This window comes from Manis javanica, chromosome 1, assembly GCF_040802235.1.
Source record: "Manis javanica isolate MJ-LG chromosome 1, MJ_LKY, whole genome shotgun sequence".
Classification (NCBI taxonomy): Eukaryota; Metazoa; Chordata; class Mammalia; order Pholidota; family Manidae; genus Manis; species Manis javanica.
Window position 1 is genome coordinate 82,128,499 of NC_133156.1, and position 25,011 is coordinate 82,153,509.

At 33.5% G+C, this 25,011-nt stretch overlaps 1 protein-coding gene across 8 annotated transcripts in view; it reads left to right on the forward strand.

Moving 5' to 3' along the window:
• The window catches only part of TMEM161B (transmembrane protein 161B), a 69,491-nt gene that overhangs the window by 7,236 nt on the left and 37,244 nt on the right, over nt 1–25,011 (forward strand). For 3 of the 8 annotated variants that reach the window (XM_037012089.2, XM_073234325.1, XM_037012085.2), the window contains exons 2-4: nt 12,373–12,476; nt 20,800–20,865; nt 23,634–23,717. Coding sequence is in view for 2 of the 8 variants with exons in the window: in XM_017653593.3 (XP_017509082.3) it covers nt 12,373–12,476; nt 23,634–23,717 (188 nt within the window). In the remaining 6 variants the exon portion in view is untranslated. Of the gene's footprint in view, nt 1–12,372; nt 12,477–20,799; nt 20,866–23,633; nt 23,718–25,011 lie in introns of those variants that run through there. The other 5 variants (XM_017653593.3, XM_037012084.2, XM_073234332.1 and 2 more) reach the window with 3 other exon arrangements.

Here is a 25,011-nt window from a genome sequence, read left to right on the forward strand (position 1 = left end):
TGGGTCTTTGCAATAAATTCTTGAAAGGAGAGAGGTTTGGATTGTGAAGAAATGACTGGAAATACTAAGGGGCATTGGAGAAAGAAAAGGAGACTTTTCTCTACCAGTAGAAATTAATTAGGAAGAAGGAACTTTAACAAGCTGTTCTGCTCCGTATTACAAATATGTGATTGTAGACTGCCATCAGCTACTGTCCTGAATAAGGCACTATGAGGTTATGGCTGTTTTCTTTTTTAAGTAGTTCAATATTTTTGTCTTTGTGATAAGTAATAGAAGCCTTATGAAATAGTAATCTGAATTGCTTATTTTTTTATATAGCTATCCATGTCTACCTTTTACACAGTGCTTAGCTGATTTTTGTTATCTCTTAGCTGTTAGTTGTCACTGCCCAAATGCAGTGATCCACTTAGAGAAAGCAATGCTATAGTTTCTTGCTTTCTTTTCCTGAGAGAAAAAGTCATACTAGGTGATTCTGCACCACCAAAACTTCATTGACATGAATAGTTTTTTAAAAATTTGTATCATTTCAGAAGATTTTAGCCATTTTTATGATGAGTATAAATGATTAATTTAAAATGGTTGTGGGCATATGTATTCAAGTATAAGTGTTCCATGTTTAGAATCTCTTTTTTTCTGGATACAGAATGCCCAAGAGAAAGGCTATGATGTTTACTTCTAAAGTTTTGCTATTATTAATAGTTAAATTCATTAGTAGAATTTTACTTCTGTTTAAGTTTATGCTTACTGTCTCTCCCTACCTCTTCCTCTATGAGACAAATTAACATTACGATAATGAATCTCACTGTATCATTTATTACTAGACAACTTAGTTGTTGGGTTTACAAATCTTTTCCTAAACCAATCTTAAAAAAAAAAAAAAAGTAGAATCTGGATAACTGAAATAAGAATTGCCAACAAAATATGTTTTTTAGTTAGGAGAGACAGATAAGAAAACTTTAGTAACATTCATTGTAATGTAAGTCATAACTTCAACTGAGACGTTTGTTCTTTAAGACTAAACCTATTCAACTAGCATTTGTTGAGTGCTTATTCTTGATTTTGATAGCTTCTCAATCATTCATATCAGAAGTATTTAAAGTCATCATAGTTCTTTATCTTGATAGTGAGTAAAAAAATTTCAGATCATAAATAAAATGAGTCCTTTAATAAGAGAAATTAGCCAAATATGAGAGAAATTCAAAAAAAAAAGTAGAACTATTGACATTCATGAATCTCCTTAGAGAAATTCCCCCAAGCCATTGATTGAGGTGAGAATGCTGTGCAGTGGACTAGGTGTACTTTACATTAACTTGGAGTTCTGATTTCCTGTCAGGTCTCCTATAAGTGTTACCTCATTTAATCTTAATGAGTAAGGGACAATTATTCATTCCCATCAGTTTATAAATGGTAAGTGTGTGTATTTAATTAAAATACTGTAATCATCAGAATAAGATCTTTTAAGATTTTGGAGATCATTTGCAACTCTTGTAATTTTGAAGATAAGGAATGAGTCTCAGAGAGGGCTTATTTAATTGGTGTAGCTAGTTAGTGAAAGGACTACTTCAATTCTAGTGTGTTTATTCAACAAATTAAAATATTCACAATGATGCAGCTTTCTAATAGTTAACACTAGAGGTGCACATTGAATTTTCTAGGTTTTTTTTGTATATGGTTTAAAATTTAGTTAAGTCAAAACTTTGATTCTAAATTTGTCTAATGAAGCTTTATTAGTGAACTTAACAAAGTTGTAATTTTTAGTTTAAGAGAGTATAGATGTACTTCTGAGATATGTGAAAGCATAATATATTGTCTTTTGGTCTTAAAGTGAAGAATTGTGTTCAAGTTCAGTGCTTGGCATATAGTAGGAACCTGAATACAGTGAAGAACAGTGGGCAAATTTATGCTTATCTTTTGATTTCATCTAAAAAGTAAATATTCAACTTGTAGTGTAAGCCTGCTATGTTAGGCACTTTCGTGGTAGTGGGGTTAGGGCTGAAAAAATGAGGTGAATACAGTTTCAGTAAGGGAGAGACCCTTAAGTTGGCGATCACAGTTGAGCATGATAAAGGTTTCGGAGTTAACGCTTATGGCTTTTTAGCAAGAGGATTTTATAGAGGAAGTGAATGTTCAGGAGTAAGTAGGAATTGGTTTGCACAAAATGATTTGTGTATGTCAAATAAAAATTTACCAGTTTTGACTAGTAACTCTTTGAATATAGATCTGTAGGGATATTTTCTATGTTAGAAAATACAGAGTAACAGAGTTTATAAAAAAATATATATATATGTATGTATAAATATAAGGTAGAGTAGCAGAGTTTAGGATGCTTTCTTCCATTGAACCTGTTGTTTGTTACTTATCAGTACTATTAGGAAACATTTATGTCTGTCTTGGCTAGAGATGAAGTGGCTTGTAACACTTTTAAAACTATTTCATTCTTCATCAACATTTTAATGACTATGGTATTGCTTTATATGAGATACTGCATAATTCATTCCACCTACTGTAACTGGAAAATTATCCTTTAAAATAAACAACTATTAATTTCAATGCTAATATTTTAAAATGGTTTTTGAGTTATATTTAATTAGAATGCCCTCTATTCTTATGAAAAAGTGTCTATCTCTGCCCTCTATTTGTTGTTAGTCTTCTACTTTACCTTATCAATTTGTATCAAGGAAAACGTCCTCTATTAAGTTTATTTCTAAATTTAATCAGTTCTGAAAAGCAGCTTTATATCATCACCTGCAGCCTAAAGTTTGAAACTGTTTTATCTCATCATCTTCAGCAGAAAGTGTAGAACTGCTATTTTTGAATATAGTTATGTCAAACTCATGCATTATACTATGTTGTAAGTCCAACTGAGATATTTAAGTTGTAGCTAGGCATTTCATTGAGGGTTTATGATTTTTACCTTAAAGTACATTAAGTTTCTTATTCTAAGTTGGAAAATAACAGCTTGTACTTGCTACTTTAAAGAAATTAAAAATTTATTTTATGCTGAAAAACATTGATGCTAGCAAACCAAACTAATTCTGTGAACAAATTTGAAAACCTGTTGTGCTTGAGTCCAAATCACAGTTGTTGATAACTGTGTTTTACAGTTCCCTTTCTCTCATTTTACCTTCTTATGTGTATAGTTCTGCTTGAAGTATTATTTTGAACTGTATGAAATTTCTATTTTGTAGTTTGAAACAGTAAAATATTTGTGATTTCATGTTCTCATCAATAAATCCATATTAAATATCAATAGGTAACCTTATTCTTACTCATTGGTTTCTTTCCTACCAAAATCTTTTGTTATTTTCATGTACAAGTTCATCAGACCTTTCTTATCACATTTCTAGACCTCTGTCATGTTGCCAAGATCCTGACCTTGGTGTGGTATTCTTAAAGGTCTCTCAAACTTTGTCCACTAAATTTTTATTTAATAAATCTCTACCTATTTATGCTTCTGTTCAGTAGGAAAAGGTCTCGTAAAGTTGTACTTTCAACTTGCAGCTTTTGTCTCATGCATTTCTGATTCCTAAGTGATTGCATTCCCACAGTTGACTCCTTTCTAGAATATTCAGCACCCCCCAATATTGATTCCTTTTTGCCTTAAGCATGTACATTTTCCTCCTTATAAAAATTTTTTAAAATATGTGAACCATTCTAGTAACCATCAGATATTCCCCGTATTGCTTAGTTTCTCCAAGGAATAATTATGCCCATTCTTTCCATCTTATCTTTACATAAAGTTTTACCCTAACCTACTGATACTTTCCTTGCAGAGATAATTACTAATCTCATGCTTAATTCCTTTTTTCTTTCTCTAAAAATCTTAATTCCTTTTGTTTTTGCTCATGCTTGAAGTTGTTTTAGTTCAGGCTCCTTGGTGTTGGTTGTAGTATGCCAGCAGACTTCTAATTTAGTTCTTTGCTTTCAACTACTTTTACCCCTCCACTTAATTTTTCTATTGTAGTGGCTGTTGTCCTTCTAAAATATATTTGATTTGGTTACTTCCAGGCTTAAAACCCTGGATTTACTTCTATGTGTCTGCAGAAAAGTCCATTGTGTGCAGCCCATACCAATGTCCAGAGCAATGTCCATCATTATTTTGAATCATACCATTTACTCTCTTTGTACAGATAGGTTTATCTCTCTAAACTTCTTTTCTGTGTGACTGTGGGATACTTCTTTAACCTTGTAAGAGCAGTTCAGATGTCACTTCTCTGAACCAGTCTTTTCCAGCTCTCCTATGTATATTTAGTCAGTCTCTGTCTTGGAGTGCTCCCAGAACCTTGACACTGACCTCTGCTGTACCACGTATCACAGATTTGTAGGTGGCAGTGAGGGGTAGTGACTACTTTTAAGAGTTTGGTAAAACCACATGATATAAGGATTGGGTTGTATTCTCACCTTGAATGTAGATTCTGCAAGACCTAAGGTAGATAAGATTGTAGCCAAATCAATGGTATTATATATCAAAAGACAGAATAATATTTAGATAAGTTTTGTCTAAAGAAAGTATATCAATTGGAAAGTAGTTTTATCAGTTGAAAATATAGAAAAGCAGTTTAAATATGCAGAATTGAACATATTTATCTAGAACTATTTTGCGTTGATAGTATTTCACTCTCTAGAAGGCTGTTGGGTATATTCTGTAGCCTTCAGCTCTAAGTCACTTCTCATCAAGCAGTGTGCTTCTAATTTGACTTCCACTTTATCACTAAGACAGTATGGAATGGAACACTTAGTGAACTTGAACATTTGATCCACTTGGTAGTTTATGTTTCACTGTAAATTAGTTGATAAAACTTTAAAAAACCTGATCAGTTGGCTTCATGTAGATTGTACCAGCAAAGCATGTTTTGTGTGTTCTGCAGAGCTAAGGATGCAGCCAAGGTGCTGCCGTTCGGGGGCCTGTTTGAGGTTGGTCAGTGTACTTCCCTGAATTTTCTGTAGTCTACAACTGTCCTGTCTGTGGCTCTATGATTGTACCAATCACCCAAACAAAAACATCCTGAAATAACCTTTGAGACATTCCTCAGTTTTACTTTACAGTTGTTTTCCTTCATGTTCGGTACATTCAAAGTTTAATTGGTTTTCTTCTGACATGTTGTTAACTGTGCATGCTTGGTTTCAACCTCTTGCACTTTAGTCTTAGATTTTCTCTTTACTTGATCAATATATTGCCTAATTTTTCTTACAGTTACGTGTATTATTTCATTCTCCTACCCCTGCCTGTTTAAAAATCTTCCAAGGAGATCTTTTTAAACACCTCATCTAAATGTGTCCTCTTGGTTTTAAAGACTCAACAATCTAAAATTCTGTCTTCATCTTATTTCTCTCAATTCTTTGCCATATACTAAAGTGTATTGTGGTTAAACTATAGGCTTTTAGCTATCCCATGGTTATTCTTTGTTCACATTGGTCATTTAGCCTGGAATTCCCTTCCTTTTACTTTTCTATGTGATTTCAATTTCCATCTTAGATTTCATCTACCCTGTGAAACTGTAATGCGCAGTTTTTAGAATTTCTGTAACCCTTGTTCATAGTACTATGCAATTTTGTGTTGCAATATTATCTTAATATATCTGTTGTTACCTGATATTATAATCTTGAATTCCAAGTTCTGTTAAGGCAGACTCTTCTGCAGTAATGCCATTGATTCATTCTTTCAATATCAAATGCCCTGCTATGTACCTTAAACTATTCCAAGTTATTGCTCTAAGTACTTGGGATATAACAGTCAGTGAAACACAAAATTTCTTTGTCAAGTTCCTGATACCAGCCAGCAAGATATTGGATGCATGTTAGGCCGACAGCCTATACTTAATTAAGTTTTTATTTGCTTTTCCTACTTACAGATAAAAATAATTTCTATAGTGACATAATTTGGATTTATATGAATTTTGACATTGTTTCACTGAGACCTTAATTCATTTATCACTTAATATATAGTTCTTGTCACTGGAGTAAGAAGGGCTGCACTCCTGCTTCCTGCAGTACTGCTACCAGCTCTAGTATAAGTCTTCTTTTCATACCTGGGCAGTTTCTTAATGCTGCTTGGGCATCTCTCATTCATTCTTTACATGGTATCCAGACTGATTTTTCTTAAGTACTAATCTGATCATATTACTTTTCATTAGTTTCCTATTGCCTCAAATTAAATACTAAAAATGTTTGTTTCGTATCTGGTTTTGGCCTGCTCACATCCCATGTGAAGCAGGTAATCACTGATGGTTCACCAGGCTGGGTCCACTGGGTCTTGACTAATGCTTTACCTTCCAAAATGCCCTTTCACAGCTTTTTGCTCATAAGAATTTTTTCTCTCTGTCCTTTTGCTATGTTCTCATAGCATCTTCTGCCTGTCATCACTTTGTAAGGTCTATTTACTGTCCTAGTGGACTGCTGCTCATTGATGGCAGGGAGTGTGCCATTTCTCCCTGTTGTGTGCAAGTGGTCCAGTGCTAAGTGCATGTAGTTTGTTGCTCAGTAAATGTTCATCAAATGTACTGATTTGACTTAAGAAAAGCTTTAGATTGGAATTAGGGATCTGGGTTCTGGATAAGTCTATAACTGGATAATTTTGTGATCTTGGTTGTTTGGACCCTGATTTCCTCATTTGTAAATTGTTCAGAGATAGTTGTTTTAAATGCTCAAAGTGTGATTTCTAAGTTTTATGTGAATCTAGGTTGAGATAACAAAGTTTACACCTTAAAATTATTTGAGCATCTCTTAACAAGTCTGTCTCAACATGTCTAGCTGTGTACTGTTACTAAAACATATAGTTAAGAAATAAGAAATAGGAAAGCAACTGGGTAATACCTTATTTCCTTTTTTTTCCTTCTAACTTATTAAGAGAGCTGATAATTGAAACCATTTGGGGTGGTCTGAGTCCCAAGTATATATGCAAATATACATTCTAATAGTAAATAGTATATGCTTTGTTTTAGTATCTCAGCAGGAGAGCTAGTTTAATGAAACAAAACAAAATGTTAACTGCACTGATAATGACACAATATTCCAAGTTCCACTTCTAAAATTCCAACATGTTCATATTTCAGTTGTAGAAGTTTTATTTTCAGTATTGATAAGCAAGATAAAAATACTACTATTTGATACATTTCATTTATTGGAGACTTGTTTAGTTTTCCTTTGATAAGAACTTTTTTAAGCTACCCAGAAACAATTACTGACAGAAATTGAAATGATCATTCTTCTAGAGAGTTAAGGCAAATAACTTTTTCTTGCTGTTCATGGCCTCAGGTTAATTGATGTGGAAAGGTTGAAACCTAAGTTGCCCCAATGTTTCACTCTTCTTGGGTGCTTATGAGCTATTTCATAAATGACTTTCCCCAGTTCCAGTTATCAAGAGATCAGGGCCCAGGGGCAATGAATACAGACGGAAGCCATCTCTTTGGTCAAGTTATTCTTTTGAAGCATTAATAAAACCATTAAGGCTACTCGAGTCAATGACCCATAAGGTTGTGTGTTTGAGACTTCAAGCCATGATGGACTTTGTAGCTTCACTGTATCTCTGCCCAGTTTAGCAGTTTTCTGTTGTGAAATTGATCACACATGTTTATCATTAAATATAAGTATTCTCTTCTAATGAAAAATACTCGGAAAATCTGATTTTTAAGTTAAACATTTCAAAAATTCTATTTTTTAAATAAATTTAGGAAGACACAGATGCTAAGTTGGGCAGTGAAGACAGGTTATTAGAATGGTTTGTTTTTAAATTTCAAATGATTGTGTCTTAGTTAATGAGTATTTTATATTGTTAATCCCTGGCATGTGCACTGTAATTGTGAGTAACAAAGTAATCTCTTAAAAGTTGATCAAAGTTTAGTGTTAATAATCTGTTGAATTGATAATACATAACTGTAACAAATTATCACCATTTTGAGAATATATTCCAATAACTTTTTTGTAAGTATGAAATGGAATAACTTAAGTGAAATGTTTTCCACAAAATTTAAAATCACTTCTCCAAAAAATTAGGTAGATTTCTGGGATAAAAGGGACATACTTTTTCATTTATAGTCACCTAACAGCAGATACATTCTAGGGAAGATTTATTAACTTCTGTTAGAAAGTTGGAAGAAGACTTGACTTAAATAGTGAAAATATTAGCACAGTATGTAGATGAGGTTTTAAGAAAGTATTTTTAACTTCATTTAAAAAGATGGAAATGGCATAGTAAAGGAATAATGTGAGGCAACACTTTCGTATTTAACTTTTTAGTCAAACATTAACCACAACACTGAGAATGTTATTTGCCTTTCTCAAGGTTGCTCTTCTTAATTCCTTCTTTACCTCCATATTTGATTATTCTCTGAAATCTGGGACAATATCTTTAGAATACATTTCTCTTTTGAGTATCAAAGAAAACACTGTAATTTAAAGCTTCAATATTACTGGTCTCGCTCATTGCAGAAACCTAGTTGGTATTCCTAATTCTAGTCATTCCAGGTTGCTTTTTTTGTTTTTGTCTTCATGTGATTTACATTTCAATAGTGGGTCTATCAGCAGTATTTTACCATTCTTAATAATTTGGACTATCAGGAGAAAGTTTGGCAAGGTGCCTCTCTTCCCCAACTCAAAGCATTACATTATGCATGTGTTCCAGATCATCTCTGAAATACCGTTTAATACCTGTAACATTTATTGTATGTGACTGCCACATGATTTCTGCTGTTAAGGAGCTTATACTCTAATAAATTGTTATGAGTTTGTGAGAGGTTATACTGAGTAACCTTGAAGATTCTGTGTAAGGAAATCCATACTTTCAAGGCTAGATTGAAGTTTACTTTGTCTGTAAAACTCTGACTAAAAAGTTATCTTCTGCTTTTTAGTCTATAATCACAAATATACCAACTTTCTGACATACTTGCTAATGTATTTCTTGGTATTGTTCTGCCTAAAAGAGTTTTTGTAATGGTTGTATGGAGATATACATAATATATTATGTATAGGACAGTATATTCACATACTAAAGGAGAGTATAGTCAAGTAATAGGGAATTTGAAAGAAAAAAGGTAAAAATGTAACCTCTGCTGTTAGGTGAACATAAAAGTGGTCTGAACCTTAACCCAGTTGGTAGAATTTAAGCTTTTAAACTATCTGCAGTAAAACCAGTATTGTTATATTTTAGAAATTACTGTTTTGTTTTAGAAAGATAAAAGATTTGCAGATTTCAAAGACATTTTAAAAGCAATCCTGTTTAAGAGCTGTTTTTACTTTTTTTTTTGAGAACCGTTTAAAAGTGTTCCTCTTTTTTAAATTAGGCATTTGGTTTTTTTACTATGAATGTCCCCCCTTTTCTATGGTTTCACTTCCCAAGATTCCAGTTCTCCTCAGTTTTAGTTACCTATGGTCAGCCAGGGTTCAAAAACAGGGAAGATTAATATAATGCTATGTCACAGTACCTGTGTCATCTCATTTCACTTCATCTCATCACATAGCATTTTTGTCATCTTACATCATCACAAGAAAAGGGCAAGTACAGCTCAGTAAGATATGTTGAGAGAGTGAGAACATATTCACATAATTTTTATTACAGTGTGTTATAGTTCTCTTTTATTATTAGTTGTTGTGCATCTCTTATTGTGCCTAGCTTACACATGAAACTTTACCATAGGTAAAATATATGAAAAATCAGAATATATACCCTCCTACACTGCTGGTGTGAATGTAAAGTAGTTCAACCATTGTGGAAAGCAGTATGTAGGTTCCTCAAAATGCTCAAAATAGACATACCATTTGACCCAGAAATTCCACTCCTAGGAATTTACCCTAAGAATGCAGGAGCCCTGTTTGAAAAAGACATATGCACCCCTGTGTTTATCGCAGCACTATTTACAATAGCCAAGAATTGGAAGCAACCTAAGTGTCCATCAGTAGATGAATAGATAAAGAAGTGGTACATATACACAATGGAATAGTATTCAGCCATAAGAAAAAAACAAATCCTACCATTTGCAACAACATGGATAGAGCTAGAGGGTATTATGCTTAGTGAAATAAGCCAGGCGGAGAAAGACAAGTATCAAATGATTCCACTCATCTGTGGAGTATAAGAACAAAGCAAACTCTGAAGGAACAAAACAGCAGCGGACTCACAGAACCCAAGAATGGACTAACAGTTACCAAAGGGAAAGGGATTGGAGAGGAAGGGTGGGAAGGGGGAAAAAGGGGCATTACGATTAGCACGTATAATGTGGCGGTGGGTGGGGGGAACACAGGGAAGGCAGTATAACACAGAGAAGACAAGTTACTGCACTGATGGACAGTGACTGTAATGGGGTATGTGGTGGGGACTTGATAATAGGGGGAGTCTAGTAACCATAATGTTGTTCATGTAATTGTACATTAATGATAGCAAAATAAAAAGAATCACAATATATATATATAATGTTTGGTGGTACTACAGTTTCAGGCATCCACTGGGGGGGTCTTGGGTCACACTCCTGTGGATGAGAGAGGACTACTATAATTGATTTCTATGAATTCTCTCTATGTAATAATTGATAGGTAAATTTTCCCATTGTGATGTGAATTACAAATGCTTTTTACCTGTCATTTGGCATTGTTTATATTGTTTCTGTGTAGAGATTTGATTTTTTTAAGTTAACAAACTTCATTTTTTAGAAGGTTCACAGCAAAATTAATCAGAAAGTACAGAGTTCCTATATATACCCCTGTCCTCACATATGCACAACCTCCCCACTGTTGACATCCCACAGTTTGTATGTTACAATGAACAAGCTGATTGAATAATTTGTTCAATGAAATTTTATTTTTTTCACCTTATTTTTTGTCTTCTTTTATCACTTAGGAGACTACTTTTTTTTTTGAAAAGCCCTTCTCTATTCTTGAACTTGAAAAAAATGTTATCCTACAATAGTAGTGATAATAATGACAATAACAACAAATAGTACTAATGCATTCTGACTGCTTACTTTATGAGCTTGATTCGGTAGGTTGAATTAGCTTCATTTTAAAGAAGAGGAGTTAGAGGTACAGAATATTAAATAAACCTGTACAAAAGCATACAGCTAATAGATGGCATTTTCAACCCCAGGCAGTTTGGACTTACTTCTTTTTAAACAGTTTTCTATTTTCTTATGTACTTGTTTGGTGTAGTAAGTTTGAGGTAGGAATTCAACTTTATTTTTGGACTGTTTGAGTAGAATAAGAGCTAGCAAAGAGGAGTCTGAAGAATTGATCATCAAGGTGGGAGTAAAAGCAAGGGTGGTAGACCTTGTGGGACAATGCTGAGATTTAAGATAAGAAACGATAATATGGCAAGATGAAGCAATCTTGATGGTAGGTATTTCAGTGGAATGGGCTGAAGGAGAAGTCAGATGGGAACTGTGCAAGGATATGAGAACAGATACAGAGCGAGTCTTTTGAAAATTGTAAATAGGAAGAAGGAGGGCGGTAGGCTAAGGAAAAAGTATTGTTAAATTTTAGAAAAATAATATTTTTCTAATATTTGTAGGTGTTAAAAATGCTGAAGGAAGGATTTAAGTAGACAAGATCTTAAAGAAGATCTAGTAAGAAAGCTATCAAGTCGCTGCATTCCTAAAAATCAGAGAAGATGGGCCCTGGGAAACACAGATACAGGGATTTGCTTTATATAGAAGATGTCCTCTTCTAGACGGCGTGGAAAGACGCATGTAGATAAAGTGATTATGAGCTACTTGTGGCAAGTCAGAGTTCCCATTTGATGGTATTTATTTTCTCTGAAGTAGAAGATGTCCTCTGCGGAGTGACTTGAGAGAGGTTGGAGGGTTGAGGAGATGGGAGAAAGTTTGAAAAAGCTGTTATGGAGAACAAACTAAGGGGATATTTAGACATTGTTGAAGGCCTGCCCACTGGACGTTGGTGATGATAGCATGAATTCAATTTTCTTTTCTAGTGACTTCCAGGCCAGTTCTGCCATTATGCTTATAGTTAATGCTCTTTAATCATTCACTACCAGCCTAGAATTAAAAAATAAGCATACAGCTTTTTGAATAGAGTAAGTTTGGGGAAGGAAGAAAAAAATCACTACTTTTCACTTCATTTTGGTACTCTTATGTAATGGAAAACATTTCTTGGAAATACATTTTTAATAGGTATGTTAATTTAACTCATTTAACTTTTATTCACGTGGATGTGATTCTTGGGTAACTAGTAGAGGATTATGATAAAATTAAATATTTTAAGTTTAAATATATGTGTTCTTGAATGCCTAAAAACTAGAAAATAAATATTTTAATAGTAAATTCACATTTCTTAAAGTATAACTTTCAACATGTATAGAAAGTTTTCCATCAGTGTCCTCAGATTTAAATTCACTCGTTGTTAAACTTGTTTGTTTATTTTTTTACACAGGGTGTGATAGGTATACAGCTGGTTGTTACCATGGTGATGGCCAGTGTCATGCAGAAGATTATACCTCACTATTCTCTTGCTCGATGGCTACTCTGTAATGGCAGGTAAGGCAAGGGTAGGCTGATTGTGACAGGCACTTTCAAATCTCTATTTTATCAATCTGATTAATTAAACACAAATTTCTATTTTCAAAAAGATATGACAGAAGGAAACTTAGGAGAGAAATCTAGCTTTCTTCCTTCTCTTACTTGAGATACTAGTAGTTGATATGTTTAGCACAAAGATAATAGGGTCATGGTCAAGAATTCCATCCCTGCTTCTTAAACTTTACCCTTATGGTCATGGCTACTAAAAATACCACATAACTCTCCTAGTTACCTTTAAAAACACTTGGTTATAAGGGGATGAGACTGTAAAATACTAAATATTTTCCCCATTATTGGAAAAAATGACTCAAAGCATATGTCTTGTTATTGGTGACTCAGTTGAGAGTTTATTATCAGAGTTAGGGGTTCTTTGTATTACTGCAAAGAATTTAAACTTTGATTTAGCAAGGAGGGAGTGAAGTTATTTTGTAGGATTTTAATTTTGTCTACTGCATTATAAGCTTATAACTATCCCCATTCTTTCCTCAGAGGAGCTAAGTTGCTTTGCTTTATTATTTATTAATAAAATAGTAAAATCAAAAGTGAAGAAGTTGAATATAGGAGATACCTTGAGGTAAAAACAAGAAAACTCTGCATGCAGAAATACATGCCAGAATCCTGTGTAATTATGAAAGATAAATTGTAGATTTGGTACCATGACTATAGTTTTAGTCCCAATTATTCATCTCTAGTAAATAACCAATTTTGTTATTTATTTGTATGTCCATTTCTTTTCTTTAGAGCTTTTGAAGTTATAAAACCATAGATCACTCTCATCCACTAATGATTTCATATACTGTTAAGACATAAAAGCCTTTAAATTCAGGACCATTCTATCAACAAAGCTTAGAGTTCCTTCATATAAATTATTTTGTAGTATTTAGTTATTTTTATTCTTTTTCTATGTGTTAAACTTTTTCCATATCAGTGTTTATAGGAAAATATTCACAACTGCTTAAAAGTGTTTTGAACACTGATACACATATGTGTGTATGGAATGTGTGAGAGAACAGCTGTTTAAAAACATGTTTATTAGCAAAATAAATAATGACTAAAGTTTTAGTAAAATTGAAGAATTCTATCACATATAACTAGTATTTAGCTGTGTAGGTATATAGCACTGTGCAATCTTGTTTACTTTTTTGGCTTAGGAAAACCCTTTTCATAGATTGTAAAAGGGAAACAGCTGGGCAAATTCTCATTAATTCTAAATAAATGGAATCTGAATCAATAAACTAGAAAAATACATTAAGGGAGCTTATTTTCTACCAAGAATTGCACATTTCTAGACTCTGTTTATGATGAGTCTCTAGTGAGACTTCCAGATCTTTTTTGACTATAAAGATGTTGGCAATCTTATCCCATTTTAGTCTATAGGCAGTTTCCATGTTCTTACATAACCTGCTTTCCAGTTGTTTCTATAAAACTTGTTTTCATCAGTAAAAACTAAAACTTCAGAAATTGGAAACCTGACTCTCTTCTCTTTGTTAATATTGGGATAATGTACTATATTTAAATCTTTACTTTTTGACAAGTATTTGTCATAAATATACAAACTACTTTGAGGGAAACTCAACCTTTAAAAATAAACAAAGTAGTTTTTTTTTGTGATCTTGATTTGTTTTTGTAAAGATTAACTTTAATGTTAATTAATGCTGTCTGTAATTCGATATCAGTTCCAAAGATACCAATCAGAACTTTCTAGTAATTGTTTTAGGCTATGGGTAGTTTCATTTCCTCCCTGTTACTTAGTTTGGGTTTGTGTTCTTAAGATCGTCTACCTACTTTAATGTTATCCTGAAAATTTTAGATCATGAAGCCAAATTACTGAATGTTATTACCTAGTTTCAAATTATTGATTTTTATACCTTTGGGATAATTATTGTTTTACCAACCTTTTATAATGAAATGATGCTCTCTTACATCCCTTCTAAATTGCTCATGTAAGAATATTGATCCAAAATGATAGTTTGCTTTATAAACCATATGATGCTGCTGAGTTGATAAAAGAAAGATCTGAGCAAATTCTTTACTGACTATAAAATGCTTATAGTAGTTTAAGGGGAGAGGCTCATGAGGGGATGTCTCAGAAGTGACTATGTTTAATAGAGCTATTCAAGGTAATAAGTATATCGATACCATTATAGTTTAATCATGAGTATGATAGAAGAAATTTTCTTTTTAGTTTCTGCATATGTTGTCTTAATATTTATTCTGCAAGTATCATATATTCAAATTGTAAGTAAGTATTCTATATTTTTCTTTAAAGTATGGCTTCTCTTTCTGTATCATAATGTCCTTATCTCTTATCGATCCGTGTCTCTTGGAGTAGAGGGGTTGAAGTGGCACCTGATTCTGTTATGTTGACTGTGTGAGTAAGCCTGCCATTTTCCTGAAGAAATCAATAGTTTGAAGGGATAAGCAACTTTGCTTATAAATTAGAAGCTTGTTGGTTTTTAATATAAAAATAAACTAGTTTCTAGGTCTTGCTAAATAATATATGTATTGCCATTAGTATTATACACCTTTAGTTTTTTTAAAAACTGCATAGTCTTTAGCCTGATTTAATTCATTGATACTACCTTTACAGTGTTAATAAAACAACATACTGATAAAATTTTTATTTCTGTTACCTCATTTGGATGTGTACACACTGAGCTAGGTAGGAAAAGAGATGCATTGGGTATATTATGACCTCAGAAATCCTCAGTGTCTAAACTTAAAAGTTTCTCATTCATCTTCCTCAGATTTGTATCAGGGTTAAATAGAGGGAATCAGAAAGGGATTGGCATCTTCCAGGTAGAGCCTTCGTGAAGTGGGGTTTCCAGGATTTAGCCACCCTCTAAGTGGTGACTTAGGCATTGTGGACTTCTTCTGTCTTAGGGCTCCTTTCTCCCTCTTGCTCCCTCTGAGTCCTGTGTTAGATGCTATGGCAATGGGCTGTGCATCTTTCAAGAGATTGAGGGGCCGAGTTGAGTAGATACATCATTTCTGCCATATTGCATAAGCTGAAGCCCTATGACTAGTTCAGGCTCAGGTGCAACAGAGTCTGGGAAATGTAGTTTTCATTGTACCTAGGAAATAAAAGCAGGGTTATTGTATACTTAGTCCTTCTCTGCTGTAGGTGATGTTGTATCCATTTTTACAAATAAAACAAATTGTAACTTTACTTATGTTCACATACAGAAAAATGAAACAGACCCAGCCTTCCTACTCTGCAAGTCTGTTTCATAGTCTTGATTTGATTTATGGCTGCTCCTCAACTCCAGACCTTGTCCTAGAACTAACATACTTGAACAGAGTTTTGAATTTGGTAGAGGTGAACTCTTCTACAACCACTGTGACTTCTGCTGGCAGTTTATAGAATATTTTATTAAAAAAAAATTTTTCCCCCTAGCTGTACTTGGCCTTTTAAAAGATATCCCTCAGGTTATAGGTAGTGTATGATTTCTCCTCACTTAATGTATCCTCATAGCTTCTCTGTGACTACATAGCTAACTTTTCTTCCAAAGTAATGTAAGGGCACATCAGCGTTGATTTTGGTTACCCAAAGCATGCTAATATGGAGTAAAATTTTAAGAAATATCAACCTTTCAAATTATACCTCTTACCTTACCACTCGAGATTAAATGTATTCAACACTACTAATTTGTAAATATTTTGTATTCTATTTTTTGAGCTTAATAGTAAAATATTTTTCTTCTAGAAAATGTTATTCTGCTTTTTAACATACCTTTTTGCATGAATATTATATTTTGTTGAAGGGATTCCTGCTTTAATAAGAACTTCAGTAACAAGATCTCTTCTGCCTATAACTTGTGAACATATATTATTGACCTTGATAAACACAACTATGGAGAGTCTAGTGGTCTTAGATTGCTCTATTCCTTCCTCCCTGCCCAGAGGGACAAAAAATCATAGGACGTTGGTTTCCTTGTACCTTTAGTGTTAGGGAAAAGCAGTTTTTCTCTAACATAAGGAAAACTTTTTCTAACAGTTCAGATTGTCTAAAGATGTTCTTTATCATGTCCAGCATACCACTTACTTGTAGCTAAAGTATTCTCTACTTTCTATTGTAAATAAAGTTCCTTTTTGTTTTGAAGTTTGCTTGCCCCTCTTTTCACGGAGAGGTAAGTTATAGGTTACATTCTTCGTACATTTGAATAGTGGGTTTTGCATGAGGAGTAGGATTTTGCTTTTTCTCTATAATAGCTTCCTTGTTGAACCTGCTTTTCCATTGTTCAGCTCAAACCTCACGCATTCTTCTCTACCCCTTTATCTCCCTAGGCTCTCACTTTGGTCTATTTCCCATTACATGTCTCTCATCAAAAATATATTATTATTGAATATACTCTGATTTTGTTTCCTCCTATATTGGATAAAGAGGGTGTAACAACAACTTCATATTCAGTTGCTCTAATTCGTTTTGCCTGTTCTCTTCTGCATGTTGCCTGATCAAGAATCTCCAAGTTCCCTTTGGTGAGAGAAACCTACTATTCAAATGCACAGTAGGTGGGACCTATGACCTAAGGGACAGGTTCAGCTACTACCCTTATGGAATGCCTGAGTCCTTCCTTGCACTCTTTGCCTTAGCTGTCTTAACTTCTAATTCTAGAATGTCATGTCATGATATTCTATTAAAATTTCTAATAGATAATAAGAGAATGTATAACAAACAGTATTTTAGTTACTTGTGCTAAATGAGCTGAAGTTTTAAGTGATATTTGTTTTCCCTTAATTTTTTTCTTTTTTTAGCTTGAACTCAGTACTAAGCTTTTCCATATTTGTTCCTGTTTAGATTTCCATTTTAAATTTCTGAAATTTTTAGTTCTGCAAATTTTAGAAGTGGTTTGCTTTAAATAACATTGCTGCTTAAATTTTTTAAACAGTCTAGGTCAATACATTCCATATTTTATGATACATATTTTTTCACCGCTATTGAGCTGTGTAGTATTCACCGTTTTGAGGTATTAGTAAGAAGGGTCTGGTATTTTATGTAAGAGATTTATATCATGAAAATTACTGAAAAGTTATTTTCTTAATTTAGAGGATTACAGCACCAGGTTGGTTTATTATCTGAGACACTGCTAACAATATGAAATGAAAAAAAGCCACTGAATAGCCAGGGTAGAGTCATAAAATATACTGAAATTAATACATTTAATTTAAATGCAAGAGGTTCCATTTTTTAGTGAGTTCTTATGAATGCTTTTTTATTTTTTTAAAGTTGATTTTATCTGTTACAAACAATACATGTCTACTATTTAAAAAAAGATAGTAAACTGATAAAAAGGAAAAAATAGGAGGTAATGGACCATATTTCCATCAGGCAGTCACAATCACTGTGTAAATTTTGTTTTATTTCCTTTTAATCTTTTCACATTTTCCCCTCATGATTGTGGTTATATTGTATGTGTAATTTTGTCATGTTCCTTTTGCTTAACATATTAACATAAAACATTTTTCTCAAATTATATTTTTGTAAGAATTATTAAGTGCTCTGAGAAACCTAAAGCTAACAAACTTTTATATCTGTCTTCCAAGCTCACATTAAAAAGGCATAGTGTAGCAGTTGTAAGCAGATTGTAAGTCATTTCTCTGAGATAGACATACCAACTAACAACATAGGAAAAGACTAGAAATTGAGACCAGAACCTAGAAGCAAATTAGATGGGAACCATATGATATGGAATCATTCATATCTGTATGAACCATTGACTGTTGAAGAAAATGGTGGAGCTGTATTCTAGGGTTTACTTTGAATTCATGATCTCAGACCTAGATGGCTATTCCATAATGCCTATAAGTCTTTGTATGTTTCACTTTTTAGACAATTTTTTCAACCCAAATCCTTTCTCCTCAAACAGCATACATCCCTTTCCCAGACTCAGTCTAAGATCTTAAAACCAGAGCCCATCCACCACTCTTACCTTCACCAAAAAACCCATAATCCTAGTAACATGTGTAACCCCTCTTTTTCTTTTTTTGCTGTTTATATATTTTAATTTTGGCCCATGGAGGAAGTATCCTGTCAGGACCCAATGCTGCATTTCTGCTCTGTACCCCATTCACTCTAACCATCTTTGCTTCTTTAGCTATTTCCTCTCTTCTGTATCATTAATTGCTTCATTTATGTTGGGTTGTTCCTATTAGCATGCACACTTCTTTTCTTTTTTAAAGCTCTACCATTAAACATAATAACAACAGTAACAACAGCAAATAGTCACAACTCTGCTCCCTAAGCTCCCTAAAAGACAGAGCCCTCCCATGTCCATTCCTTAATTTTGGCCTATTTCCCTGTTTTCCTTAGCCAAATTTGTTACATGCATTGTCTTCATAAACTCTTACTTTGTCACTTTCTTATGTACTGTTTAGCCTTCTACCATGTTTTATTTTCTTAGATGATCTTATTCCTACAGATTTATATAATTATGTGATGACCCCAAGGTTATATCTGAGCTCTAGATCTAATACAGTTTTATATATATATATATATACACACACACACACACACACACATACATACACACACACACATACATAGTTACCCCCTTAATATTTTTGTTTGCTGTCGTATAGGTATTTAGAAACTCAAGCATGTTTAAATTCTTGAGTTCTTCCTGCTCTGTTTTATTTCAGAAAATGTACCACCATCTTCCTTAAAAAGTAGATACCATCCATCATTTCCTACTTGTTTTCAGTCCCTACCTTTAGTCCATTAGCAAGACCAGTTATTTCAATATCCAAAATATATCACCTTGCTCTTCTTGCCTCCCTTTAATTCACAGAGCAACAAGAGAGATCTTAACTGAAATCCAGTTACTTCTCTCTCCTGCTTTGAGACCATTATTTTAACTTAAAATCTATAAACTCCATTATATAAACCAGGAAGGTTTGCATGATCTGTTCCCTTATCTTTTTAGCCTCTCTCTTATGTTTCTCCTGGCACGTGGTACTACTGCTTCATTGGCCTTTTGGTTACTGCAGTGTTCTATGTTATTTTAATACCTGTGCTTTTGGACATGCTGTTTTCTGCCTGTAATGCTCTTTGTTCATTCTTCTTATCCTCTAGTTGGCTGGTAAGTGTTATCTTAGAGAGGTTTTTCCTAACCTGGTACCTAAAGTTTGTCTCTTTGATTCTCACCACTTGTTTGTTTTTTCTGCGTAGTATCCAATTTATGATTTTTGTCATTTAAAAAAAATGTGTTAAATTCTGCCCCAACTGTAATATAAGCATCAAGAAAGCATTGACTTTGGTTTTATTGTGTGTGATTATATCTTCATTGCATAGCAGAGTACTTACCTTGTGGGCCCCCTAAATGTATAATGAGTGGATGGGTGGATGGATGGATGGATGGAGTAGTAACTGACTACAACTGGCCTTAAGAACACCCAGCATCCTTCAGTTCAGCTTTGAACAATAATTGTTACTTATGAAGTTATCCAGTAAGAAGTATAATAAATTCAACCTATTTTAGAAAAATGTTTCACAAAATAAAATTAAACTAGCTTGAGTATATTTAAAAAGAAAATGGGACCTAAAAAATGTAAGGGTCTTAAAATATTTCATTTTTATAGGGCTTAAATGTAAGTTTTCCTGTACTAAGAGTTCTACTCATTACTTCTCATATCTAAATAACTAATTTTAGTTGTTTTAAATGAGTTATTGCTTATATGTTCTTCTAAATGTTACATATACTCAGTCCTCATCATTCATAGTCTCTATATTTGTGATTTGCCTACTTGCTAAAATGTATTTGCAAACCTTAAATCCTTACTTCTAGTGCTTTCAAGCTCTTTCCCTGACACATGCCGAGTGGCAAAAAATTCGAATGGCTTAATGCCCATGTTCTCAGCTGCAACCTTCTTGTTTCACCTCTCATATTGTAAACAGCTGTCCTTCTCATGGTCTGCTTAGTCATATTTTCACATTTTTGCTTTTTGTTGGTGATTTCACTATTTAAAGGGACCCCACAGCATAGTGCTGAAGTGCCATCCAGTGTTCCTAAGCACGAGAAAGCTGTCATGTACCATGTGGAGAAATTCACTTGAAATAGTCACAGACGTCAGGAAAATAATATACTTATGATTACAGTTATTAGATAAGCTTTGTTTAGGGTTGAGCTACAGTGCCGTTGGCTGTGAATCTTATGTTGAATCAACAGTATATATTAAAGTATATTTAAACATAAACACGCATAAAACAAGGTTTCATATTGATTGGTTGATGAAAATGTTGTGACCAGAGGCTCACAGGAACCTAACCCTGTATTTCCCCTAGGAGCAATGGTTCAGTGTTCGCGGCGACTTTATAGAACATAACTACCGCGAATAACGAGATTCGACTGTAAGTTAAAATTCTGGACTTCAATCAAGATTTCAGGAAGTGCTTCCTCAACCCATGTTAATTACAGTTTAGGGACTTTTGGGTTGGGGTATATATTTTATTTTAAAACCCTTAAACTTAAGTGGAGGACTGAATTCATGTTGGTTCAATGATCCTTTTTGAGCACTTACTATATGCCAGTAACTACCAGTTTTGAAGTATACAAAAACACCTAAATCATAAAAATAATCTCTTCAAGAATCAGTTAAAGGAATATTCTATTTTAATCCAGTTGGCCTGATAACCAAGTGCAATTCAGTTTTGACTGTTTCAGGAGTTAGTACAGACACCACAGGTTAAAGACAAAGGCCTCTCTTAGAATGCCCAGTCTTCAGACACCAATTGCAAGTTATTGGGCTCTCCAGGCCACCCATACTTCTGACAACTTGCTGCTGGCTACAAATAAGGGCATTCCCATGACCCCCTTGGATTCAATAATTTGCTAAAGCAACTAGAACTTAGGAAAGTGCTGTGCTTATGATTCCAATTTTACTATAAAGATTACACATAGGATGAGGTTTGGAAAGGAGCTCAGAGAGTTTCCTTGCTCACCCTGTGGAATCAGAGTACTTTTAGGTACATCCTGTGTGTTGTGTTGACCAATCAGAAAGCTTCTCTGAGCTTCCGTGTCCAGAGATTTTATGGAGTTTCATTATGTATGGATGATTTTGAATCACTGGTCACATGATTGAACTGAAATCTTCAGGCCCTCTCTCTGTCCTGGAGTTCAGGTGGCTGAAAGACCCCTCTAATCACATGGTTGATATTTCTGGTGACCAGCGCCCAAACCGAAGAAGCTATGTGGAAGTACATCATGAGTCCCTTCATACCATAACAAAGACACCCCGTTATCACTCAGGAAATCCCAAGGGCTTTTGCAGCTCCATGCCAAGAACTGGGATATATTCTATATTTCCAGTTCTATATATATCTAATAAAGATATATCTAATATATCAAATAAAGATATATTCTTTATTATACCATAGAGAGATGGCCTTATAAACAGTAAAAGGTAAATGAGGAGTTTGTTAGATAGGAGCATGGGTCTTTACAAGCAGAGAGAAGAATATATGGCAAAACACCAAGGGATGGAAGAGTTTGGAATAAAATGGCATTTAGTCTAGTTAGAATGTCATGTTCAAACAGGGAATTGTTTAAGGTGAGTCTGGTGAAGTAGACTGGCTTTGGAAAGAGAAGGTTACAAACCGTATATGCATTTGGGCCTTGTGATGTCTTTTAACTTTAATGGAAATTTTCAAACATATTCAAAGAGTGGACAGAATAATATGAATTTATAATGAATATAATGAGCTCCTGTGTACTCATCACAATAGCTAGTGGCCAACTTGTTTCATCTGTGTTTTCTTCATCTTCCTTCCCACCAACATACTATTTTGTAGCAAATATTATTTTATTTTTGCTTTTAAAAAGTTCCTATAATCCCATTGTTATAGCTAAAATTTTAACCATTTCTTAAACATCAAATTTCTTAACATTACTCAAATTTCCTATTCTGCAGTATTTTTAAAAACAGCAAATCAGTTGCTAGCTTTTTAAAATCAAGATAGCAAACATTCTAACATTTTTAAAAATTGGGTTGTTTCACTTTAAAAATCCAGATTTTTGTAATTGAAAATTGGAAGGTCTAGCAGTACAAGTTGTGTGTTTCTCCATTATGACAGCAAGGCCTTCCTTATTCAGTCTTTGCCTAGTTGCCTTAGTGCTTTGCCCTGTGAGGAGTCTTGGAAAGAATTTAGACAGGCATATACCTTTATAAGATTTGCATCATAGAAAAATAACTGAAGATGGGATTAGAATGCATTTAGGGGAGTATCCAGGAGAAAGCAAGACCAGTTAAAGAGTTTTGCCATAGTCAGAGGAAAGAGGAAGATATGCTGAACTAAAGTTCTTTTAGACAAGCAGGCAAGTTGAGAATTTTAAGAGTCAAAAAACCGAATTAATGATAACATGTGCAAAGGGCACACTGAAGATAAAACTTTAGAATCAAATTTAGGTAGCTGGTAGATAAGATGTTTAGGTGAGACAGGAAATTGAGAATGATGAGGTGGGTGCTTGGGAGGGAATAAATGATTTGTTTGGATGTTTGGACTGTGTAGTGGAGGTGAGTATACTTGGTTATTGGAGCCCTAACTGAAAAGGGTTAGTTAGATAAAGCCAAGAGTGAAGGGTTTTGTAAATACAGTGATTTACTCTAATTCTTATACACTAAAGCTTCATAATTCTCCATCTAAATTAAAGGAGTGAAGAAAAGGAAAGGAAAAGAAAGACTACTTATAGTTTTGAGAGCATACAAAGGACTCTTTTTAAGACAACTATCAATTCCTTCTGTGTAAATGAAGGATGGGTGGAGTATTCTAATGTGCTACTATACTGCCAGCTTGCCTGTAGAGTTCACTCCATGTACTTTTAACAGTAAGCCTATATGGTCTAAATATATGTTAATACATTGTCAGTTGTAAGAAATATACCTGCAGACATCATTGCAGGGTCTGGCATCTAGTAAGTGCTTGGTAAGTGTTCCCTGGATTTGAATCGAAACCCTTTTAAGGGTTAAGCATCAGTATCTGTTTCAGATTAAGTTTTTCATCTAATTATTTCCCTGCAGTGTCTTCATAAATAGGACACTCAATAAATATTTATAGAATAAATGAATAATTCTGGTGATTTTTAATTGCTTTACTTTAAAAGATTCTTTTTCTTTTCTTAGTTTGAGATGGTATCAACATCCTACAGAAGAAGAATTAAGAATTCTTGCAGGGAAGCAGCCAAAAGGGAAAAGCAAAAAAGATAGGTAAGTTATAATGTTGAACTTGAAAAGTGCTAAATATATGACACAATTTTTGTAAATTATTTTTGTTCTTTGGTTAAAGGAACATTTACCAATTATACTATAAGCAGTTGATAAAGTTGAGATCAGAACTCATGATCTAAAAAGTATTGAATCATTTTTTAAGAAAATTAATATGTAGTGATCTTATATGAGCACAGAAGTGATTAGTTTACATAAGAATGGTTAACTTTAGAAAACTTTGGGTTTTTTTCTTCTTCTTTGTGTTTAAATTATGGAAAAATAAAATCATCATATTAAAATATAGTGGGGAGTTCTTAGGGAGAGACCCATAACCCATTGTCTTTACCCTACAACTCATTTGAAGATACCAGTTGGCTTGGGTTTTGTCCCAGGTTTTGCTACCACTCATTATGATGATATTGGGCAAATTTGCCTGTTCTTGACCTCTGTGTTCTCAAAATTTTTTCAAACAAAAGGGGTAGACAGTATAATTTCTTCATTCTCATTCACCTGTTGAATATTGTATTGATAGTTTATTAAGAAAACTTCCTACTAATAAATCTCACAAATAGACCAAAGAAGCTTCAATTTTGAAATAGAAGGACCAAATATAGTAATTTTGGAGAATTCTTCTAGCTTTAAAATTTTATTTAAAATCTTTGTTTAAATTGAATTCTCAAGGAAGGGCATGTTAATAAATTGGCCTCTCTGAATGGTCCTTAGCTTTCTCACCTGGGGAGGACTTCTTAGGACTTGAAACTCTGATTCTAATATATTACAAAATGTTTGTGACAACAAATTTCTCATGTATATCATAAAAAGTACATTAACCTGGGCTTAGTATATTTGTATGTGCTACTTTTTCTTAAGCATCAGTGATTATTCGACATGAATTTGAAAATTTGAAAAGACTGTCTTTACTATCTTGTTACCATTCTCTATTTCACTTACCATCACAAATACACCTTGAAATTCATTGAAATATAAGTGTAAACCTCTTTATCTGTATTGCAATAGTTATGATCTTTAGTAAAACATACCCTCCTGTGTGGTATTTCCAAAGCACTTTTACACAGTGTTACTTAATCCACTCAACAACCCTGAATATTAGGTATTAATTTATATTTTACTAACGAGGAAAAGGATGTTAAATGAGTTGTCCAAGTTAACATAACTATTTAAAGTTAGAATTTTAATCCAGGTTGGTTTTTAGTTTCTATATTTCTTCTTCACTGTTCCACCTCTGCCTATTCATAGCTATACCATGTCCAATATTTGTAAAATTTTGTTATAT